General features: G+C 38.1%; 1 protein-coding gene across 1 annotated transcript in view; it reads left to right on the top strand.

Moving 5' to 3' along the window:
• ITPR2 (inositol 1,4,5-trisphosphate receptor type 2) overlaps positions 1 to 25,378 on the top strand; it is a 502,669-nt gene that overhangs the window by 142,766 nt on the left and 334,525 nt on the right. The window contains exons 14-21 of the mRNA XM_004776400.3: positions 7,848 to 7,989; positions 10,421 to 10,582; positions 14,896 to 15,068; positions 17,345 to 17,464; positions 17,580 to 17,765; positions 19,135 to 19,386; positions 19,977 to 20,121; positions 21,927 to 22,077. Coding sequence (XP_004776457.1) covers positions 7,848 to 7,989; positions 10,421 to 10,582; positions 14,896 to 15,068; positions 17,345 to 17,464; positions 17,580 to 17,765; positions 19,135 to 19,386; positions 19,977 to 20,121; positions 21,927 to 22,077 — 1,331 coding nt within the window. The remainder of the gene's footprint in view (positions 1 to 7,847; positions 7,990 to 10,420; positions 10,583 to 14,895; positions 15,069 to 17,344; positions 17,465 to 17,579; positions 17,766 to 19,134; positions 19,387 to 19,976; positions 20,122 to 21,926; positions 22,078 to 25,378) is intronic.

Here is a 25,378-nt window from a genome sequence, read left to right as displayed (position 1 = left end):
ACTCCATCATAGGACTCTAGGATAATGACCTTATCTGAAGGCAGATGCTTAACTGACTGAGCCACCCAGGCATCCCTCCCCCTCATGATTCTTTTTTTTTTTTTTTAAAGATTTTATTTATTTATTTGTCAGAGAGAGAGTGAGTGAGAGCGAGCACAGGCAGACAGAGTGGAAGGAAGAGTCAGAGGGAGAAGCAGGCTCCCTGCGGAGCAAGGAGCCCGATGTGGGACTCGATCCCAGGACGCTGGGATCACGACCCGAACCGAAGGCAGCTGCTTAACCAACTGAGCCACCCAGGCGTCCCTCCCCCATCATGATTCTTAAAGGAAGGTCTGGACCCAGGACTGAGCAGGGATCATATGTTTTTATTTTCCCTGCTTCTTTCCCATGTTTTAGAGTAAGAAAGAAACATCAGAAGAAAGAGAAATATGCCCGAGAAATATCAAGTTGCAATTATTGATTTTAATTTAGTAATTTTAGGAAAGTCATCTCCCACTGATATTCATTCAAAGCTGCCTGTCAGGACAGTGGAGCTTATTGGCATACTTGAATGCATTTACATTATTTTCTCTGTTTTAGAATTCAATATAAAATTCTTTCTGAAAATACCTCACAACTCAGACTTTTTCCCCCTCTAGAGAATGAAGTTATTATTAGATCTTCTTTTACTCAAACCAGAAAAAATGAGACAAGGTCAGAGGGAAGGTGTTAGAATATTGCAGATCTACCTCAAAATGCCGGCATTGTTAGAATTCTCACTCATGGCTCCCCCTTCACTCGCCCTAGGATGGCCTCTAGAGGCACAAGCCACTCTGCTCCAAGAGCCTCAACCTCAGATATTTTTCAGTGGAATTTTCTCATCTTACTGCGCAAAGTTGCACCAACAAAATAGAGAGTATTGGGAACATATTTGCGGGTGGGAGAGGAGGGAGCCTGCCGTGGGGTTAACTGCTGTTCAGAGCTGAAAGAAATGATGCATAGAGTCCTCAACCAGAATCTCTGCGCCATGTTTTACGAGGGTACAGAAAGAGATGTGGGCTTCCTCAGCGGCATTTATAGTTCAGAGATGTAATTAATTCGTGTATATCGAACTCCTGGTACACGCCAGGTGCTGTGACATGCAGCAGGCATACACGCTCATAATGTGGCAGTGAACAAAGCAGCCCATGGCCATGTTTTTATGCAGTTTACTGGCTTGAGGTTGGTTCTGATTCCTCACGATAGAAACTCAGGATCTAGAATAGTGGTCATCCCACATAGAGTCACCACATCTGATGTCCTTGTTTGTTTGCTTTTTCAGATTGGATATCCTTGTAATTCAAAGTTAGTATCTTCCTTAGCAATACCATTTGCCCTTAGATTTTATTTGCCTGATGATACTGTTGCTACACTAACTATCTTCTGTTGAGTATGTGTCTAAAGCCGCTTTTTGAGTGTCAGTTAATTTCGATTTCCTGGTCATTTTGTTTTAGTCTCTTGTGAGCAACACAGAACTAGATTTTGTTTTTTATTTATTATTTATTATTATGTTTTTTATTTATTATTATGATTTTTAAAAATATTTATTTATTTATTTGAGAGTGACAGAGAGTGAGTGGTGGGCGAGGGGCAGAGGGAAATGGAGAGAGAAGGAGAGAATCTCAAGCAGACTCCCCGCTGAGCACAGAGCCCAATGTGGGGCTCCATCTCATGACCCTGAGATCATGACCTGAGCTGAAATCAAGAGATGGACACTAATTGACTGAGCCACCCCGGTGCCCTCAGAGAACTAAATTTAATAGATCTAATCTGATCCCTTTCTTTTCTCCCTCTTGTTGTGTAGTTTGTGCTCTCAGTTCTCAGATCGATTTCTTGGGTGTTCAGAATGATTTGATACTTATCTATATGTGTTCGAGGGATAAGACAAGCATAGGGTCCCCCTACTACTCCACCACTTTAACTCCTCACCTAATTGGATTCCTTTCATCTGGAGTCCCCATCTTCCAGTAATTCTCCAAAAAGACCAACATAAAGAGAAAGAGGAGGGGCCCCCACTATATTCTCTAGGCTTTTTAGAAAACATGGAGTGGTTCCTTTGGCCACGTACATGCAAATATACGATTTGTGAACATCAAGGGAACCAGCACTGTTCGAAAAGGAACACCCACACATGTTACCATGGCAAAGCTGGAAGAGTCTACAACATTTCCCAAGATGCTGTTGGCATTGTTGTAAACCAACAAGGGTAGGACTGTTGCCAAGAGGATTAATGCATTTTAAGCACTCAAAGAGCAGAGATAGCTGCCTGTACAGTATGAAGGAAAATGAACAGAAAAAGAAGGAAACAGAAGAGAAAGGTACTTGGGTTCAAAGGAAGCTCCAGCCTATTCCACCCAGAGAAAAACACTTTGTGAGAACCAATGGAAGGGAGCCTGAGCTCCTGGAACCCACTCCCTATGAACTCACAGCATGATAAGTGTAAAAAAAAAATAGAAGACCTGAGGCCAATCAATCAATCAATCAATAAATCGAATCTGATAATCTGTTTTCATTTAAGAAATATGTGTTCAAGTGTGCGTGGGTAGCTCAGTCGGTTAAGTGTCTGCCTTCGGCTCAGGTCGTGATTCTGGGCTCCCCCCTTGCGGGGAGTTTCCTTCTCCCCCTGCTCCTTCTCTCTTATGATCACTCTCTTTCTCTCTCTCTCACTGATAAATAAATAAAATCTCTCCTTTTTGGGGTGCCTGGGTGGCTCAGTGGGTTAAAGTCTCTGCCTTCGGCTCAGGTCATGATCTCAGGGTCCTGGGATTGAGTCCCGCATCGGGCTCTCTGCTCAGCAGGGAGCCTGCTTTCTCCTCTCTCTGCCTGCCTCTCTGCCTGCTTGCGATCTCTGTCTGTCAAATAAATAAAATCTTAAAAAAAAACAAAAAGTCTCCTTTTTAAAATCTCTCTTTAAAAAAAAAAAAGAAATAATATGTTTGGATTTATTCTAATTCTTTTCTTTAGTGTAGTTTCTTTTTCCTGTACTGGTTTAAAAGCTTTAGGTCATGTTGCTATTCTTTAGCAATTGCCCTTAAATTCTTGCCATTCATTTTAACTGCATAACTGCATACTCTTTCCTATAAAATTTGAAGCTATTAAATATTTATTTCTTCTGCTCATGGGAGAAAAGTACTTTTTGCTCATGGGAGAAAATGCACTGATACTCTCCTTCACATCTTTCTTGGAATATTTGTCTAGAACCATAGTTCTGTGTTAATTATTTTTGTTTAAAATTTTCATTTAATAATAGTTGATACGTGCAAAGAAGTAGGTGTATCCTATAAATTATGATATACCACTTATTCATTAAATTTTTTATTTTTAAAAACTAGTTTTACTATGAATTGTATTTCATGTTATATTTTACCTCTTCTGCTTGCTGAAATGTATTCCGTAAAGCTGTTCAGTCAGGATCTATGGTAAATCCTCTGAATTTTTGAATATATGAAAATATATTTATTTTGCTGCCACTCTTAAGTACTATTTTAACTATATATAGAATGTCAGCTTGACAGTTATTTTCCCTTAGTATTTTAAGGTTATAATGTAATTATTTTTAGACATATTTTGTTTTCATTAAGAAGTCTTTTGTTGATAGAATTTTTACTTTATTGACCTTTATGCTTTACTTTTTGGGAATTTTGTACATTTTTTCTTTGTCTTTAATGTCCTGAAGTTTTACTCTCGTGTATTTACAAGGAAATTTTTAATGCATTTAAAAAAATTGAGGTACAGTTGACATACAACATTATATTAGTTTCAGGTGTACAACATAATTGCTTGATATTTGTGTATATCATGATATGATCACTACAGTAAGTCTAGTTAACATCTGTCACCATATAGATTTAGAGAAATTTTATTTTCTTGTGATGAGAGCTTTAAAGATTTACTCTCATAGCAACTGCTGGATATATGATAGAGTATTTTTAATTATTGCCACTATGCTGTATATTACACCCCCAGGACTTATTTATTGTATAACTGGAAGTCTGTACCTTTTGAGTTTCTTCACCCATTTCACTAACTCCTTTTACCTCTCACTTCATGTCTGGCAATCTGTTCTCTGTATCTGTGAGTTCATTAAAAAAACCTTTTATTTTTTAAACATAAGGAAATTTAATTTTTGTTTTTCACACCTAACATTTAAGGTATGCTTTTACTGTGTGTACTTATGTTTTCCTTTAATTCTGAAGTTTTCAGCCATTTTCTTTCAAATGCTACTTCTTAATCTTTTCCCTCTTTCCTCTCTCTTGGAACTCCTATTAAATACACATTTGAGCCTCTTAATTCATCGTCTTTATCTCTTAACTTTCTTTTTACAATTTTCCTTTTTAAATCTCTCTGTTCTGCTTTCTGGATTGATTTTTTATACTGTCTTACGAATCACTAATTTTTCTTAGAAAGTGTGCAGAATAGTTTAACTTCATGAATTAGATTTTTATTTAAATGATTATAATTTTATTTCTCATTTTTCTGTTGGTTCTCTTGTGTATCCACCTTTTCATTCATATCTGCCTTTTTAAGATGTTTATCTTTTTTGGTATATAATTGCTTTCTTAATCTCTTTGGTGATGGAAAAAAAACTTATTTAAAAATAATTTCGAAATTGTTCCGTTACTTGCATTTTGTTGGTAATGAATTGGCCTCTTGATTTTCTCTTATAGGCTTTTTTATTTATTTGGGAGAAGAGAGTGCTCAAGAGAGAATGAGTGGGGTGAGGGCATAGGGAGAGGGAAAAGCTCAAGCAGGCTCCATGCCCAGCTCAGAGCCCAACATGGGGCTCGATCCCATGATCCATGAGATCATGACCTGAGCCAAAATCACGAGTCAGACACTTCACGGACTGGACCACCAGTGCCCTGGGTCTGGCTTCATGTCCTTTTCCCCCTTATGCTTTGGAATTTGAATATGCAGGCTCTTCTTAGGTGTGTGGTTTTTGCTTTTCCTTTCTTTTCATTTGTTTATCGCCTCTATCAGTTTCACGGTTGCCTCCACTTGGCACGTCTCAGCTAGTTGAGGAGTGAAACTGAGGACGAAGAGTCCGAGTCCTGTGGCAATTTGAGGCTCAGCTGTTGAGATCACAGGTGGCGAGGTCCAGTCCTGTCGTGAATTTCCTCTCTTTCCTGCTACCACTGCATAGCCAGAGCTGAAAAGGAGCCACCAAGTTTTAAGGTTCTTTTAAGAGGTGGAAATCCTCCTTTAATACCTGCTTTCATGCCTTCAGCTTAGTTCCCTACCATGTGCTTTTAGTCCCAGTTATCTGGCAAGGATTGAACAGTATCCTTGCTTATCACTGTGCTTTTTCTTTTCTTTTCTTTTCTTTCTTTCTTTCTTTCTTTCTTTTTTTTAATAAAGATTTATTTATTTGAGAGAGAGTGAGCACAAGTTGGGGGTGGGGGAGAGGAAGAGGGAGAAGTAGGCTCATTGCTGAGCAGGTAGCCCAATGCGGGACTCGATCCCAGGACACCAGGATCAGGACCTGAGCCAAAGGCAAACACTTAACTTACTGATCCTCCTGGGCACTCCTTGCTGTGTTTTTCTTATTTTGTTCCTAATCCACAGAGCTTTTTATTTTTTTAGGTATATCTTTCAAACAATATATTTTAGTTATCATTTCCACGTATGACAAAGTCTCACAAATGTCTTTAGTACAAGCAAATAAGATTGAATGATTTAGTAGGACAAACCACTTCTGAGTATAGAATTGGAGTTTGATCTAAACTGAAAAAACCCAGTTGCTTTGCCACAGGTGGGGTGCTTGAGGTGAAAAAGGGGAAAAAAAGTTTCAGAGGTTAAGAGACAAGACTGGTTTTCTTGCCTTCCGTTGCCCCATCAGCAGAGCAACCAGGCTGTGTAAGCAGAACCTCCATTAAACTGTTGATTGTCATTCCAGTAACTGTCCCCAGTTGAGGCCATTTGGAAGACTTTGAAACTGAGTGATTTATAGCTGTCCCACAGTTGTGCTTTCTTAGATGTTGAAACATTGCAACACATTTAACTTGAAACAGGAGAAAAAGAATATTAATAATTTTAAAAGAAAATACATCTATTTATGCTCAAACTCGACTTGTAGATAGAACAGATAGCAACTGAAGTTCAACTTTATTTCAGTTGGTTGAAGAAACCTGGGCTGAAAATAATTTTTATTTTTAGGAATACCAGAATGATTTGGAGGACATTAAGTCAAAATTTCAAAAGAAATTCACACCACATTTCAATGCACACAAATCATAGTTGACATTTCTGTGGTTGCCCTCAAAGGTTATGAGAGTGAATCCTACACAGGCACATTTTTGAAAAGAAACAGATTGGGTTAACATTTAAAATAGGTACCCCAGGGGTGCCTGGGTGGCTCAGTGGGTTAAAGCCTCTGCATTCGGCTCAGGTCATGATCCCAGGGTCCTTGGATCAAGCCCCACTTCGGGCTCTCTGCTGAAGGGAGCCTGCTTTCCCCTCTTTTTCCCTCTGCCTGCCTCTCTGCCTACTTGGGATCTCTGTCTGTCAAATAAATTAATAAAATCTTTAGAAAGAAAAAAAAAAGGTACTCCAAGAAAACATAGAATCTCTGGAGTGTTGGAGCAGAATTTATGATTCCTGGAAATAGGCTAAAATTTGGCTGTAGATGGCTAAATTCTGGATTAAGGTATGTCCATTTGGCTCCAAGAAAGTTACTTTCTCTTTTAGGAGGTAAATCGGAGACAGATCAAGATATTTCCTAACTGAATCCATTCTACACTTTTCTGGATTTGTTGACTCTTTTATATTGTAGTTTTCTTATCGATGTCATCATGATTGACCATGCTAATTATAGTGAATGATATGCTGACATGTATAGATACATACATGTGTATGTATTTGCTGAACAAAATTTTTCAAAAATTAAAAAATTTATATGGAAGATGATAAAGAGCAGACAGGAAGGAGAAACAAGACAGCTAAGGAAGGAAGGGTTTTCAAGATACTTAAGGTTCTAAATGCCTCTGAAATTCAAGTAATATTTAATAACTAAAATGTAGAGTTTAAGGTGAACATTAATGTATGATTTTAGACTGATATGATTTTTATAGATCAGGTAATAGTTTAAGAACAGTTTTTTTTTACTACTAAAAACGATTTTTTTAAAAAAAATTTCATTTATTTGACAGAGAGAGAGAAGCACAAGCAGGGGGGGAATGGCAGGCAGAGGGAGAAGCAGCCTCCCCATTGAGCAAAGAGCCTGATGTGAGACTCAATCCCAGGACTCCGAGATCATGACCTGAGCCAAGGGCAGATGCTTACCTGACTGAATCACCCAGGCATCCCTAGTTTAAGAACAGTTTAGAACAGCTGATTGCTTGCTCTGAATCTGTTCACAGATCATTTTAGTTTTTTCCTGTTCTGTTCACTGGAGATATAGAAGTGTGGTGAGTATTAGAAAATGGAGTTTGAGTCAAAAGAAGAAAAGTGATTTGAATTTAGAAATTTAGAAATTGAGCTGTCCTCTGTTAAGCAGAAATACTCTTCTTTGCTGGTTAGTCATAGAAAAGGATCTGGTGGTGGTAGCCTATCAACTCTTCTCCTGTTGGGGCTCATGTGGCTTTAGTTCATAATTGTCTTTGCAAATACTTGACTAGAAGCTTGAGGCAGGACTGGGGGCTGCAGGAGCTGGAGAAGGCTTTGTAAATCTTTGTAAAGATTTAGGTAAATGTCAACTGAATTAGGTATTTTGTTGGTGAAAGAATGTTTATTACAAAATACTCTCAATATTCTAATGTTTCAGTCCTTAAGTATTTATTAAAAAAAATTTTCCAAAATTAGAGTAAAAATTCCTTTTCATTTTATGATAGGTTTGTAACCAAATTATTGGAAGACCTCATCTTCTTTGTGGCTGATGTACTCAATAATGGACAAGAAGTTCTGGATGTGGTTATCACTAAGCCAAACCGAGAACGTCAAAAATTAATGAGGGAACAAAATATATTGGCACAGGTGAATGTTTTCATATACTACATTGGCATATTTAGTTTTTTTGAATTGTAGCATCAGGGAAGTCCTTGTGTTAACTATTGCCGTGTAATAAATTACCCCAAGACTTTGAGGCTGAAAACAACAGATACTAGTTACACAGTTTCTGAATCTGGGAGTGGGTTAGGAATCTGGGAATGACTTGGGTGGTGGTTCTTGCTCAGAGGCTTCCACAAGGTCGCCTGTCAAGGTGTTGCCTGGGGCTGTAGTCATCTCAGGCTTAAACCGAAGAGGATTCACTTCCCAGCGCACTCCCACGGGCCTCTACTAGGACTGCCTTGAGACTGGGAAGCTTCTTTCCATAGAAATGAGGGATCCAAGAAAGAATAAGAGAGGGCACCTAGATGGAAGCTACAGTCTCTTTAATAACTCATTCTGAGACGTGACATCTTACCAGTTCTGTTGTGTTCTAGAGTCAGTTCCAGGAGGCAGGGATCAGTGGGGCCATGTAGAGACAGCTTCCTGCAGACCTCTCACAAAACCTACAGGGTCAGACTATCTCCAGAAAACATGCTGGAATAATTTTCTAGGTAGAATTTCCAGGATGACTTGGAAAGTGCCATCTCCATCTATTTCCTACTTCTGTCTCTCTCTTCCCTAGAAAGTGGGGCAGTCTAGTCATCAGCTCACAAGTCCTCTGCACAATGTTCTAGCTTTTTCCCTGGAAGTCTAGAGCTGCACTTATACTATGTCTTTCAGAAATTGTTCTTAACACACCGGTAAATTAATTCCTTCCTGATAATATACACATATGGGCATGCCTACTTTTCTGTGTGTGTGTGTTTTTTTTAATGTGGTTAATTGTCATACACAGTAATGGGCTTCTGCAAGGAAGATACTTAAAAAATAAAAAAAAATCATGTTATTAATATATGTATTCTTGTGGAGTTGGGAAAGGAGAATAGTAGATATATTGCTAATTAATATTCCATGGCTGATTGTCTGAAAATATAAAATCAACATTTCTCTCAAAGAAAATAAAGGTTGCAAATCTAATGAGACAAAGGCTTTTCTGACATTAGCATTCTTTTGTATAAAACATTTGATTTCAAGGACTTTTAGGACCTCGAATGATTTATTAATATTATTTCAACTAACATATGTCTAATCTTTTATTTCAGTATTTTAAATATAAAATGCAAGGTTTAGTGAATATAAAATTATTGAAGTAATGCTAATTTGTACTGTAGTTCATGAACTTTCTGTTTTGGTTTCTTGTATTAATACTCATGCCCTTGTATAGGTGCATCCTCATAAAAATTTACTCATCCTACCAGCTCATCCCTGGGTGACCTTACCTGCTGTCCTGTTGCCTCAAAGAGTTAGATTCCTCAATACTTTTTAGCTGTTTCCCAGCTGCTCACCTTGGTATGATGTGAGTCATTACATACTACCAAGTGGCACTTTATTTATTTGAATCCTGATACATTCATTGATTTGGCGACATTGTTTTGTACCAAGAACAATAAATGAACTCTTTCTGAAAGAGGTTTGGAGGCAGTACTTGGAGGTCATTCTCTGATGTCAATTTCAGATGAAAAGTAAATGTTTCCTTTATATTATTTTGATTTAAAAAAGTTATAGAACATTAATAGAAGTAATTATAAAGCCTACAGAAATGAAACTTTTTTAGTTCATTTGATTATGTTCACATAATTTGGTACAACCCGACATCTTTATATTTTTAATTTAATTTAATTTTTTAAAAAGATTTTATTTATTTATTTGAGAGAGGGAAAGAGAGAGCATGAGTGGGGGGAAGAGCAGAGGGAGAGAGTGAAGCAGACTCCCTGCTGAGCAGAGAGCCTGATGCCAGCTGGCTCCTGAGATCTTGACTTGAGCCAAAGGCAGATGCCCAACAGAATGAGCCATCCAGGTATCCCTATGTTTCTTCTTCTTCTTCTTCTTCTTCTTCTTTTTTTTTTTTTTAAAGATTTCATTTATTTATTTGACAGAGAGAGAGATCACAAGTAGGCAGAGAGGCAGGCAGAGAGAGAGGGGGAAGCAGGCTCCCTGCTGAGCAGAGAGCCCTATGCTGGGCTCCATCCCAGGACCCTGAGATCATGACCTGAGCTGAAGGCAGAGGCTTAACCCACTGAGCCACCCAGGCACCCCCTATATTTCTTATTTTAATAAAATATAATTTCTAAACAAAATTAAGTATTTTATTGAAAAGTTTTTGTCAATTTAAGGAATCCTTTAAATCCTTAAGGTATTTTTGTTGTTGTTGTTGCTTAGTATGTTGGTTCTATATTCTAAATCATCTTTTTCCTTTACCTGAATTCTACTCAAATATTACAAAAGTGTGTTTGAGTCAGTGTATTTATTTGTAAAACATAAACCTCCCGTTCATCAGAATAGGTGTTTTGTTTGTTTGTTTGTTTTTTCCCAATAGGTATTTGGGATTCTCAAAGCACCCTTTAAAGAGAAGGCAGGAGAAGGCTCAATGCTGAGACTTGAAGATCTGGGGGACCAAAGATACGCTCCCTACAAGTACATGCTGCGGCTGTGCTACCGTGTGCTGAGACATTCACAACAGGACTATCGGAAAAACCAGGTGGGAGGCTGCTGTCGTTGTCTCTGTTTAACGTTTTTGTTAAACTGCTTTGCCTCTGCTTCACATTTAAAGTAAAAGCAAGGTTCTTTGGTTACTGTTCTCAAATACATAAAATAGGAATGGGAATTTCCACTCTGCAATGAAATGTTTTATATCGACAACACATAAAAATGACCTGTAAGTATTTTTGTTCTGACGTATGTATTTATTCTTCTATGTATAAGTAGAATCTCTGCGGGGAAGATGTCTGAGGTCCTTGTGCATGGTTAGCTTTTGCTAGGCAGGAGGCATGCTGGATGTGTTATATAAAGAGGAGGTAGACATTTCTTGATATTTCTAGGAACACGTGAAGATCCACATCCTCATGTGTAGGCCAAAGACTTCCTTGTCTGGGGGTGAAGATGTGGCAGGTATATCTGAAACATAAAGGGAGAGGTGAAATGGAGACATGAGAGAGAAAAGGCAGCATTCTGGGAATTGAAAAGAGAGAGAGAGCTCAGTGCGGCTGAGTGCCCAGGCAGGATGCTTGGAGAAGGAAGTATTTGAGGAGGATGAGACTCATTTTCATAAATTGTATGGGAACAGGCATTTCAGTGAAGAACAGTGTATAAAGAGAGAGTGATGGGTACTAAAAAAGGGCACTTTTGTTCCAAGAGAGTCATAACTGGAGGATAGGGAACCTAGGGCTCAAGCTAAAAGTTACTAATGGCAAATGAAATTTCTTTTAAGTCTCACTTTTATCTTAAAAATACACAATATTGGGATGCCTGGGTGGCTCAGGTGGTGGGGCGGCTGCCTTCAGCTCAGGTCATGATCCCAGCGTCTTGGGATCGAGTTCCACATCGGGCTCCTTGCTAGGCGGGGAGCCTGCTTCTCCCTCTGCCTCTGCCTGCCACTCTGTCTGCCTATGCACACGCTCTCTGACCAAAAACAAACAAACAAACAAACAAACAAACAAAACCCCACAATATTTTCCAATGTGTTTAATAATATGCATTTGTTTAATATAAAGTTATTGAAAACTAATTATCATTTCCTAAATTAGCATCCTGTGTTTCTCTTAGCCAGTTTGGGAGAAAAGTGTGGATTCAGTAAATTTCATTGATTAGTTTAGTGGGAGAGAGAGAGGCCTGGTGAGACAGGTTGGGCTGAGCCACTTAGGCCAGGACATCAGGCCCAAAGGCTGGCATTTATTTGGGAATAGTCAGTTGTGTTAATTGAGTGCTTGCTTCCTACCAGGCCTAGTTCTAAGCACTTTTCATAACTTAACTCAGGTAAGATGAGGAACTGAAGCACAGAGAGGTTAAATCACTTGCCAAAGATTATACAGTGCTAAAATCAGAGCCAATATTCAAACCCAGACTCTTAATCACCACATTTTGCCTCTTAGTAGTTTGAAAGTTTTTTGGCAAGAAAAAAGAATTTGCTTTAAGAAAAATCTGTTCAAATACATTGGCTTTGAAATTCTATTTCAAGATTGAAGAAGAGTCTAAAAAGAATATGTAAAATAGACTAGTTAGAAGATAAATAATTTGGCAAGGAGCAAAGGAGCGAGGGAGAGGACAATATAAACAAATCTTTAATGACTTCTGAATATAATCCTATTATAAACAGCCTTTCCTTCCAATTAGAAATATTGCTGTTGAAATTCTTTCCTCCAGCTTCCCTGCATTGCATTAAAATGGAAGAGAAATCAAGTTCCAGGATGTTAAACGGTGGACCTTCAAGCCCTGAGAGAATCGATGTCCCAGAAATCCCCCAATATTAAGGCTCTTTTTATTCTGTGGGGACCTGAGGTGGAGATGGGGGCTAGAGGTTGCTAACTGTATGCCACCTCGCCTCATTTGTCTTCTTGGGTCTGGAAATATCTACTTTGCTAGATAAGCCACAGCTCCACACACATGAGCAGTGCATGTTAGAGAGCTTGGATTAACTGGAGAAACCAACAGGTCTACAGAATTTACCTGGTGCTCTGAGTCCCATGGGCTCAGAATGTATGCCATTCTTGACTGTGCTCAGCCTTTGGAGGGGTCTGAGGAGCTTCCATTCTATAGCACTGCCCTGGCTTCAGTGCCCCATCTCCTTGGGTGTGGTTGTTCAGCTGGTCCTGGTAGATTCCCACGGCAGTACATCTTAACTGATGTCCTTTCTTCATCTGGCACACAAAATGTTTTCTCACTCTTTTTAGTCTTAGCTGGGGACTCCTGCCCCTAATGTGTTGAGGTGTCTGCAATTTCTCCTCTGAAAACATTCATTCTTCTGATAAGTGGAAACATACGCACACTGCCCCTGTAATTCTTCTTCTTTGTTCTTAGTTTACCTGACCCAGGCACATCACTACTCCAGGTAAATGATTATTCCCTTTAGGGGACCTGCTTTCTGGGTTTCTTTAGAGCATATGACTGTAGGGGGGGCACTCTTTGTCTCTTTTGGGCTCTCTTTCCAAGGTGTAGATCATTGAGCTGACAAAAGAGTAGAAGAATCACCAGTACCCACTGGGGGTTAGATTTTGTTTTCCTTTATGTTCTCATGCATGCTCCAACTCAATTTCAGTGATAGTTGAATAATCTTGTTCTCATTTGTTTTGAATCAGGAATGCTTTTGTTAAGCATAGAGCAGCTTTACTTTCTACTTTTTGTGTAATTGTCTTGTTTTCCTTTAGCTCATCTGTATTGTACAGAGTCTTAAGAGGGAGTTCTTTTGTGATTTGCTAACCCAGGTCTTTAAGGTTGAGGGTCTACTTACTATTATTTATAGAACCTCTAACTTGATTTGATTTTTTTTTATCAGTATCTTGATCTATTTATCAAATATCTTGGAGGTTTGCCTTATACTAGAGTATGAATACAATAGTCATGAAAGTGTGTAAATCAATACATGTCTTTAAAATGATACACTAACAGAAGACATTTACTTAACTGGTTACTCAATATAAAGCTATCATTTTGAAAGGCCACAAAATTGCTGCTTAGAGTATAATTAGATTTGTGCAACCTGTATCATTTTCAAGGAGTAGCTAGGTTCCAGTAAATTTTACCTAAGGCAAAAATACTTTCCAATCAATAAATATGCCCATTATAGAACCAGAAATATATTCCCAACGAGAATCCCCAAGAATCTGAAGTGAGAACTGTGGAGTGTGGAAGGGGTTAGTTACCAGGTCTGTCTATGGTTGTGTGGGATTCTTGCTTGTACACAGAATGTAGGACATGAGCAATAGTGACTTGGAAGTTAGAAGAGTCAGTGTGGAGAAGGAGGAGCAGACTAAGTCATGCATGACTGAAACTCTCTGGCTTTTTCTTGCTCTTAGAATAACATTTTGGCCCTTTACCCTGTCTCCCAAGGACCTACCTCTTCAATTTCAGCTCTTGTTTTCTGCTTCATGTACTACACTTTAGCTACGCGGGCCACCTTTGTTTGTAGAGCACAAAGAACGTGGTTCCACTGCCTACCTAGATGTTTCTCTCCCCATGGCTGCCCCCTTTTGATCATTCCTCTATTTTCCATCCCAGCTCAAGCTGTCCCTTTGTTTCACGTCACTTATTAACATATAAAAGGATCATATTTATTATCTCCTTTACTGCCTTTTTTTCACAGTGAGAGGTAAGCTTCATGAGAACTCACCTATCTTGTTTGGTGCCATATATACGTCTAGTCTCTCAAACGGCCAGGAATGTAGTAGGCTTTTAAGAAGTACTTATGAGTTGAATGACCTGGTCACTGAAGTGATTGATTATTCATATTATCTTGTATGGTAGCTTTTTAAGATAAAAAGTGGTATGGGATTTTATCTTTATTTTGAAGAGAAGATTTAATAGATTTGGATATGCACAAAAAAGAAATCACTGCAAGTCAGCCTGGGCTCTTCATGTAACAGGATAGATGTCAAGCCTCATGAATGAAATATCAGAGTCATTTTCTTTCTGTAGTTACGATACAGTCAATGGTTATGACTTTTAGTTTGAACCAGAAGAAGGGCCTCTGTTAGGCATGCAAAATTTATCATGTCGAAAGAAATTGTTATTTTAACTAGGTTTATTTTTGTGTTTCCTACCTATGCTTTCAGAATATAAGTACCCACATTAAATATTTCTATGTATATAATTTTCTATTATAATTTAAATTAGGCATATGCTCATATGTTTCAATTTCCTTTCGCAAGAAGCCATATTTATCGAAAGATTATTGCTTTTCTTTGGACGATGCAGTTGAGTTTTTGTTATGAATAAATTAATCAATATTGCTGACTCTAATAGAACCTGTTATTGCTAAGCTGTTTGGCAGCATATTCTGACAGTCTTTCTTCTTTGCAGGAATATATTGCTAAGAATTTCTGTGTCATGCAGTCCCAGATTGGCTATGATATTTTGGCAGAAGATACCATCACAGCTTTGTTGCACAACAACAGAAAACTACTAGAGAAACATATCACAGCAAAAGAAATAGAAACATTTGTCAGTTTACTCAGGAGAAATCGTGAGCCAAGGTTTGAAGTGGTTATGCAGTATTCTTTACTAGTGGGGATTGTGCTTTATTTTATTTTATTTTATTTTATTTTATTATTTTTTTTTTTCTTTGCAAAAGAGCTTTTTGCTTTATTTTTGGAAGGTTTTAAAAGTTGTAATTTTTTTTTTTAAGATTTATTTATTTGAGAGAGAGGCTGCATGAGTGGCCGGGAGGGGCAGAGGGAGAGGGGGAGAGAATCCTCAAGCAGACTCCCTGCTGAGCACAGATTCTGATGCAGGAGTTTGATCCCATAACCATGAGATCATGACCTGAGCCAAAATCAAGATATAGACCCTTAACTGATCGAGCCACCCAAGCAGCCTGTAAAAGTTGGAATTCTTTCACGTCACTAACTTTCATGGACAAAACTATGTTAGATTTGCTTTTATAATAATTATGAATCATAGAGTTATTACCTTATAGGAAATTAAAACATTTTATAGACATATTTAAATATGAGTGACTTTCATTTTGATCTTTTATGTTTTTATAGCAATTCTAGTTTTTCAAAATATTTTCATGTACATTGCCTTAAGTCCTTATACATTTCCATGAGGTACACTGGTTGTATATTATTGTAATATTATCAATATATTATATATTCTTTTCATTTTATTTTATTTCTTTCCAGTGTTCCAAAATTCATTGTTTATGCACCACACCCAGTGCTCCATGCAATACGTGCCCTCCTTAATACCCACCATCAGGCTCGCCCATCACCTCATTCTCCTCCCCTCCAAAATCCTGTTTGTTTCTCAGAGTCCACAGTCTCTCATGGTTTGTCTTCCCCTCCAATTTCCCTCAACTTCCTTCTCCTCTTCATCTCCCCATACCCTCCATGTTATTCCTTATGCTCCACAAATAAGTGAAATCATATGATAATTGACTTTCTCTGCTTGACTTACTTCACTCAGCATAATCTCTTCCAGTCCCATCCATGTTGATACAAATACCCATGTTGGGTGGGTATTCATCCTTTCTGATGGAGGCACAATACTCCATTTTATATATGGACCATATCTTCTTTATCCATTTGTCTGTTGAAGGGCATCTTGGCTCTTTCCACAGTTTGGTGACTGTGGCCAATGCTGCTATGAACACTGGGGTGCAGATGGCCCTTCTTTTAACCACATCTGTATCTTTGGGGTAAATACCCAGTAGTGCAATTGCAGGGTCCTAGGGAAGCTCTATTTTTAATTTCTTAAGGAATCTCCACACTGTTTCCCAAAGTGGCTGCACCAACTTGCTTATTATCGTAAATTATTATTCACACTTTAGAGATGAGAAAACAGCCTAGATAGCAATTTGCACAAGAATACCCCAATAGTAAGGAATGTTACCATAATATCATCATTACTTATGAATAATATTATGGTAATATTCCTTACTATTGAGGTATTCCATCAAATTCACATTTTTTTTTAAATTTTAATTTTTTTATTATGTTCTGTTAGTCGCTATACAGTACATCCTTAGTTTTTGACTTAGTGTTCCATGATTCATTGTTTGTGTATAACACCTAGTGCTCCATGCAATTGGTGCCTTCCTTAATTCTCCTTGCTGGGCTAACCTATCCCCCATACCCTCTCCCTTCAAAAACCCTCAGTTCTTTCCTGAAGTTGATAGTCTCTCATGGTTCGTCTTCCCCTCTGATTCCATGTCCCCCTTCATTTTGCCCTTCCTTCTCCTAATGTCCTCCATGCTCTTCCTTATATTCCACAATTCTGTTCCACATACAGCTTTACCTAGAAGAAATGAATGCAGATAAATCAAGCAAATTGAGTTTTCTTTCTTCATTAGCACAGCAAATAAATGTTAGAAGGTAAAAATGGGCCTTTGACTCAACTAGGCCATGTTCACTTTTGTTGACTGTGCTGTTTTCCTATTTTACTCAATGCAGCATTAACTTTCATCTGCTTTTGTTTTGTTATCCAGTTCGTGGATAGCCTCATTTTAGGGCAGATAGCTGATTTTCTAAATATAGTAAGTCACAGTGCTGTGGGAGGAATATCACCAGATAAATAGAAGAAAACTTATATCATTTTTTGAAACAAAATTTATATTAAACACAAATAATTGGATGCTTAATTTGCTTCTAATGATGCAGTACTCAGCGACATATTAAAAATGTTGCATGGAGCTATTAAAAATAGATATAAAAACTTACTTTCATTATATCCCCAAGGATATTTTTATTGTGCTGTTTTATGAAGTACCTTTTCTTAGTGTTCAATTTATTTTTTTTTCTCTTGCCAGGTTTTTGGATTATTTGTCAGATCTATGTGTTTCTAATACCACTGCTATACCTGTAACTCAAGAACTCATCTGTAAATTTATGCTGAGCCCAGGCAATGCAGACATTCTCATTCAAACTAAGTAAGCCCAGATAGGGGAGAAATCTTTTTCTGTTCATTATTTGTAAGCGTCGTAACTCCTGTCGTATTTGTGAGTTAGCTCCTTAATTGAATTCATATGTATAATTTATTTCAAGGCTGGTTTCAATGCAAGTAGACAACCCCATGGAGAGCTCCATCCTCTCGGATGACATTGATGATGAAGAAGTTTGGCTCTACTGGATTGACAGCAACAAGGAACCTCATGGCAAAGCTATCAGGCACCTTGCTCAAGAAGCAAAAGAAGGCACCAAAGCTGATTTGGAAGTTCTTACCTATTATAGGTAAAGAATCATAATTATCAATCTTACATGTTTATTGAAATAAAATTCTCTGAAACCTCTAAAAGTGAGGTACCTATGAATAGGAAATTTTAAAAGTCATGTCAAAACAAAGGTAGTGGAAATATATAATATTATTTAAAGTCTTCAAAATAAAAGGTAACATCTGTGATTTCCACCTGCACAACTTGCAGTTTTCTGATTATTTTTCACTGATTTGGTTTTGTTGGGCAGCAGAGGGTTTTCTCCCTGTGATTGATCCATATGAGATGAGAGACATGATGGGACCATGGTGTTGGACTTGAGGGCTGGTGCTGAGCTGGGTGTGTTGATCCAGCTGCAGAGGTGGCCTCCGAGAAAGTTAGCCATCAGGAATGTAGAGAGTGTTTACAACTATGTGGAGTACTAGGGCTGGAGAGAAGCTGGTATGTATAGTTATGAAAGTTCAGTGGTGGCACTTGGCAGCAGAAGTCACCATGGTAGTTGCCTAAAGTCAGTATGTTGGGAGCAAGAACCTAGCTGGTATCTTTGAGTTTAAGGTATAGAAACCTCTAATGGGTGCCCTTGGAAAAGATTGGGCCCAGATGACAGGAATCTGAGAAAGGCCAAGCGTGCCTTGTGTTCCCCAATTTCTACAGGTATTGCAACAAAGCCAAGGCTAATTCTTGATCTCAGAGGTTATTGAATCCAAGTGTAACTGATGCCATTTGGATAGGTCACATTTGGTTTGAGAACTGAGTGGATCTAAAGATAGAGCGTAGCTAGATATTAGGGCTGGAGCTGATTGGGATTGGGTAGGTGAGATGGTTTTGTGTGCATTGTTATCCATAGCCTTCAGGCTTAGTGTATTTGTAATCCTAGGAAACCAAAAATGGAGAGCCTAATGTGCTTTCTTTTCTTTCTTTCTTTACTTTTATTTTTTGAAGATTTTATTTATTTCTTTGAGAGAGAGAAAGAGAGAACAGGCAGTGGGGAGGGGCAGAGGGAGAGGCAGAGGCAGACACTTCCTGCTGAACAGGGAGCCCTATGTATGGCTCGAATCCCAGGATCCTGAGATTATGACCTGAGCCAAAGGTAGATGCTTAACCGACTGAGCCATTGAGGTACCCCCCACCAATGACACTTTCCAACAGATACTTATTGCTGGAACAAGTAAGAGAAATTGTAACATGAATAGATGTAGAGATAATTTCGTGTATTTGCTATCCTTTGATTACTTCACTCACTACTAAAAAAATTCAATTCCAGTGTCACGAACACTCAGAAGTTTTGGTGTTGTATGAAAGTAGTTGGTAGATATTGATTGATATTGTGCTGTTTAAGAACTTTATCAAGAGAAGACGAATAATGTAGCATGTTTCATATTTTAAAGGTACCAGCTAAACCTCTTTGCAAGGATGTGCTTGGATCGCCAGTATCTGGCCATAAACCAGATTTCTATGCAGCTCTCTGTGGATTTGATCCTGCGGTGTGTGTCGGATGAGAGCCTGCCTTTTGACCTCCGAGCGTCTTTTTGTCGCCTCATGCTCCACATGCATGTTGACCGGGATCCCCAGGAATCTGTGGTGCCTGTTCGCTACGCCCGGCTGTGGACCGAAATTCCTACAAAGATCACAATTCATGAGTATGTCTGGAAACATTTCCTGAGCAGTTTCCATTCAATAGATGAACTCAAAATCAAATGTCTTCAACTTTGAAATGAATATATGGAAGGGCATTTTTGGGTTGAGACTCAGGTTGTTAGTCTTTTTTTTTTTTAACTGCTTTTATTTTTTAATTATTTTTTTTAAAGTTCTAATTTTAATTCCAGTTAGTTAACATACATTGTTATATTAGGTGTACAGTATAGTGATTGAATACTTCCATACGTCACCCTGTGCTCATCAAGGCATATGCATGCCTTCCTCCTATCAACTTGTTTAGCCCTCCTTCCCACACACCCAGGTTGTTAGTCTATCAAATACATATAAGATACTCTTTTTGGAGAGTAAAATGACAACTCTTGGTAATAGAAACATTCTGGAAACCAATAAGCAGAAATCGTATTTATAATAGGAGTAACAATTTTTTAAGTGCTTAATATTATGGTAGAATCATCTAGAAAGTTTAAATAAGTTACCTAAACTTAAGAAGCTGGGAAGCTAATGTACATATATTTTCCCATTTTTGAATGATTGCACTCAATTGAACTTGCTTTATATTCTTTCTTTCTAGATATGATTCTATAACAGACTCTTCCAGAAATGATATGAAGAGGAAATTTGCACTGACAATGGAATTTGTTGAAGAATACTTGAAAGAAGTTGTAAATCAGCCCTTTCCTTTTGGGGATAAAGAAAAAAACAAACTGACATTTGAGGTATTTAGTATAAATGATTAATTTGTGAGGTTATTCAGTTTTCCCTGTCAAGAGTTAGATACACTGAGCATCAAAGATTTTTTTCCCTCTAATATTTAGGATGTTTTTGGATTTGGGTAGTTTAGTTGATGAGTGTATGATTCCCTCTGCCATTGATTAAAAGACAGATTTGATGCTTTAATTAGACCTGATGTTCAATACAAAATATTTTGTTTATAATTACCTGTTACCTTCTGTTTTCCTGGATTTTGAGGGTTTCATTTATCTGTATAAGTTTTATTGCTTTTCATGAACAAAGATAATTTGCATACATTGTAATTTGTTTGGATACATTTTACCCCCATCTCCATGGAAGTGAAATTTTTAGCCTCATTAAACTGAATTGAAATACCTTTGGTTTAATATCACTTGGGGGATATAGTGACAAAACTAGAGAAATGATGCCATTACCTGATACCTGGTGGATTAGGTATCTACTGGTGTATAACAGATCATCTCCTAACTTAGCCGAAAGCAACAAGCATTTATTATTTTACAGTTTCTCTGGGTTAGGAGTCTGGAAATTCATGGTTGGGTGGTTCTGGCTCAGGGATTCTCATGAATCCCTAAAACCATTGACTGGGGTTGCACTTATCTCCGGCTAGATGACCTGCTGCTAAGTTCACTCATGTGTATCTTGGTGGCCATATCTCTTTGCTGCCTGTTGACCGGCGGTTTCATCTTTTTGCCATGCAGGCCTTTCCATAGGCTGCCTTTTCCATAGGCTGCCATGGCATGGCACGCAGAGCAAGCCATTAGAAAGAGAGAGAGAGGCTAAGATGGAATTTGCAATCTTCTCAAACCTAGTCTTGGAAGTGGCATGCCATTACTTCTGCTGTATTCTGTTTGTCACACAGTCCATCCTTGGTGCATTGTGAAAAGAGACCATACTTTGGGGACCATGTTAGAAGCTGACTGTCATACCTAGAATGTCTTACAGTGTCCAGAAGACCACATAACAGCATAAGGAACAATTTATTTCTGGACAAATTCCTGTATAAAATCCATTTATTAAAGTAACTCATTAATGTAACCATTTATTAAGTGATATTGTGACTTAAATAAGTTAATATTTAGTTAAGTAGATCATCCTAATGTAAATTTCTTTAAACACCTTAATACATCTAAAATCTCTTTTTGGCTTCTTTGCTGGCTGTGGACCAGACTACCTCATCATGTCATTGGAGCTTTTTTTTTTTTTTAAGATTTTATTTATTTGTTTGACAGAGAGAGAGATCACAAGTAGGCAGAGAGGCAGACAGAGAGAGAGGAGGAAATAGGCTTCCAACTGAGTAGAGAGCCTGGTGCAGGGCTCGATCCCAGGACCCTGAGATCATGACCTGAGCCGAAGGCAGAGGCTTAACCCACTGAGCCACCCACGCAGCCCGTCATTTGAGCTTTTGAGAGAGATGGCAAACTGACCTTATTTGGATTTGATTATAAACATGAATAAATCAGAGTTCAGTGGTAGCTTTTGCAGGCATTTTAATTCCTAAGTATTAGAGAGTTAGAAAGTTTTGAAATACCTGCATTAATATAAAAAAAAATCAATGTTAATTTCACGGGTACCTGGGTGACTTAGTTAGTTAAGTGTCTGACTCTTGAACTCAGCTCAGGTCTCGAACTCAGGGTCATGAGTTCAAGCCCCCCACTGGGCTCCATACTGGGCATGGAGCCTACTTAAAAAAGAAAATCAATGTTAATTTCAGTTTATAATGTTTTTCTTTTGTTTCTTTCCCATTTCCCCTCCCTTTTTTTTTATTAAGGTGGTCCACTTGGCTCGGAATCTTATATACTTTGGATTTTATAGTTTCAGCGAATTGTTAAGACTAACAAGAACACTTCTGGCTATCCTAGATATTGTACAGGTCCCCATGTCATCGTATTTTGAAAGACTAAGCAAATTTCAAGATGGTGGTAAGAAATTTTTTTTTTAAGAGATTGAAATCAATTTTTAGCAATAGCATTGACTATTTGCTATAACAAGAGAAAGGTATTTCTGCCTCCCATCACCACTTCTTCACCTGCTTAGTAGTTTTTTAAAAAAAATTAAATTAAATTAAATTTTTTTAAGTGTTCCAAAATTCATTGTTTATGCACCACACCCAGTGCTCCATGCAATATGTGCCCTCCATAATACCCACCACCAGGCTCACCCAGTCCCTCATCCTCCTCCCTTCCCAAACCCTCCATTTGTTTCTCAGAGTCCATAGTCTTTCATGGTTCGTCTCCCCCTCCAAGTTCCCCCAACTCCCTTCTCCTCTCCATCTCCCAGTGTCCTCCATGTTATGCCTTATGCTCCATAAGGAAGTGAAACCATATGATAATTGACTGTCTCTGCTTGACTTATTTCACTCAGCATCATCTCTTCCAGTCCAGTCCATGTTGATAAAAAAGTTGGGTGTTCATCCTTTCTGATGGAGGCATAATAGTCCATTGTATATATGGACCATATCTTCTTTATCCATTCATCTGTTGGGGTACAGATGGCCCTTCTTTTCACTTCATCTGTTTCTTTGGGGTAAATACCCAGTAGTGCAATTGCAGGGTCATAGGGAAGCTCTATTTTTAATTTCTTAAGGAATCTCCACACTGTTTTCGGAAGTGGCTACACCAACTTGCTTTCCCACCAATAGTGTAAGAGGGTTCCCCTTTCTCCACGTCCTCTTCAACACTTGTTGTTTACAGTCTTTTTAATTTTGGCCATTCTAACTGGTGTAAGGTGGTATCTCAATATGGTTTTGATTTGAATCTCCCTGATGGCTAATGATGATGAACATTTTTTCATGTGTCTGTTAGCCATTTGTATGTCCTCTTTGGAGAAGTGTCTGTTCATGTCTTCCACCCATTTTTTTTGACACGATTATCTGTTTTGTGTGTGTTGAGTTTGAGGAGTTCTTTATAGAGCTTAGATATCATAACCCCATTGTCTTCAGTGTCATTTGCGAATATCTTCTCCCATTCCATGTGTTGCCTCTTTGTTTGTTGACTGTTTCCTTTGCTGTGCAGAAGCTTTTGATCTTGATGAAGTCTCAAAAGTTTATTTTCACTTATGTTTCCTTTGCCTTTGGAGATATATCTTGAAAGAATTTGCTGTGGCCGATGTCTAAGAGGTTACTGCCTATATTCTCCTCTAGGATTTTGATAGATTCCTGCCTCACATTGGGGTCTTTTATCCATTTCGAGTTTATCATTGTGTATGGTGTATGAGAATGGTTGAGTTTCATTCTTCTATACATATCTGTCCAATTTTCCCAGCACCATTTATTGAAGAGACTGTCTTTTTTCCACTGTATATTTTTTCCTGCTTTGTTGAAGATTATTTGACCATAGAGTTGAGAGTCCATATCTGAGCTCTCTATTCTGTTCCATTGGTCTATGTGTCTGGTTTTTTGCCAGCACAACTTTGTAGTAAAGCTGGAAATCAGGAAACATGATGCCCCCAGTCTTCTTTTTCTTTTCCAACATTTCCTTAGCAATTTGGGGTCTCTTTTGGTTCCATACAAATTTTAGGGTCGTTTGTTCCAACTCTTTGAAAATTACTGGTGGAATTTTGATTGGGACAGCATTGAAAGTATAGGTTGCTTTTTTGCAGTATATAATTTTTGAGAAAAATTATGATCTTTTTTGTAGTGGGATAAAAACAAATCTATGGAGAAGTGGTTTTTAACATATACTTGCTAATGCATGTGTACAAATGAACAGTGATTCTATAATGAGACTAAGTGATAATAGGCTGGATTTATAAACTTTCTTAGCTGTTTATAAACTAAAAATTTGGAAGAAAAAGTCATAGATCAGTGAGTTCCATCTTTGGCAACTAATGTTATGGCTAATTCATTAGTGAAAATATTATGTGTTAAAAAATAAAAACATCTTAATATTTGTGATCATTTTGGTATGTGTCATATGATGGTTCTGCTTTATAGCAGGGCAAAGAGAAATGCAAAGAATTGGAACAGTAATGGTTATACCAGAGAAGCAGTGAATGAAAAACCAGTGGGAGAGGCAGTATAGTGAAGTGGATAAGAGAATGGGGTTTTGAGTCAGAGTGCTGTATTCAAATCCTGCCTTTACCATTTATTAACCTAGGCAAGGTACTTATTTTTTCCAAGAGTTTCTTTTCTCATCTGAGATATGAAGATGATAATAATAATATCTTCCCCACATCTTCCTTATGAAAATTAAATGAATGTATACAGTATACTCAAGGTTCTTACAACAGTGCTTATCTGATAACAGAATAATTTTATTTTCTTTATTGGTGATTGTCTTAGGTTGGATGCTTTGCAAACAGTGAGAGGTAGAGAATTGTTTTCAGAGGGTCTATTGAAGAATGTGTTCAGGTTATACACCTGTAAGGAAGTGAGGAAGGTAGGATTGGGCAACAGGAGTAGCTGATCCACACTGCATTTACAAGCGAGACATCATCTGATCCTATAGGTTAGATCTAGAGCAGGGTGGCCCTTTATAGTTGTCATAAATTAAGGCAAAGGTACTGAATTTTGTATTCATGCATCAGCCAACCATTGGTTGATGGCTTATTCATGGAGTGGGGTGTGAATCCCTGGGTAAGACAGTTTCCTTTGGCCAAAGGTCATTCTTAGTGAGAGGTGTCATGGGAGGTCAGCAACTATGATGCTCCTCAACTGGGAGAAAAGAAAGGTGTCTTAACTCTAAACTCTAAAGAGGGGACCTGGGTAGAGCACAGTGTGTCCACTGGAGTCTCCACTACAGAGTTAAAAAAGTTAAACCAGAAATGTAATTTCATACTTAATGTATTTACTTAATATTCCTTAACCAGAAATATCTGGTTAAGGAAGATTAAGTGAGGAACTTACAGGTAGCTAAAGTAATTAATGCTGCCTAAATCTTTTTATTTTATTTTATTTTAATTTTTTTAAATTTATTTTCAGCATAACAGTATTCATTATTTTTGCACCACACCCAGTGCTTCATGCAATCCATGCCCTCTATAATACGCACCACCTGGTACCCCAACCTCCCACCCCACGCCCCTTCAAAACCCTTAGATTGTTTTTCAGAGTCCATAGTCTCTCATGGTTCACTCCCCTTCCAATTTCCCCCAACTCCCTTCTCCTCTCTAACTCCCCATGTCCTCCATGCTATTTGTTATGCTCCACAAATAAGTGAAACCATATGATAATTGACTCTCTCTGCTTGACTTATTTCACTCAGCATCATCTCTTCCAGTCCC

Source organism: Mustela putorius, unplaced genomic scaffold, assembly GCF_011764305.1.
Source record: "Mustela putorius furo isolate JIRA1106 unplaced genomic scaffold, ASM1176430v1.1 tig00537227_pilon_pilon_pilon, whole genome shotgun sequence".
NCBI lineage: Eukaryota > Metazoa > Chordata > Mammalia > Carnivora > Mustelidae > Mustela > Mustela putorius.
Note: the sequence above shows the minus strand (reverse complement) of the source record. Positions and strands in the feature narration are given on the sequence as shown.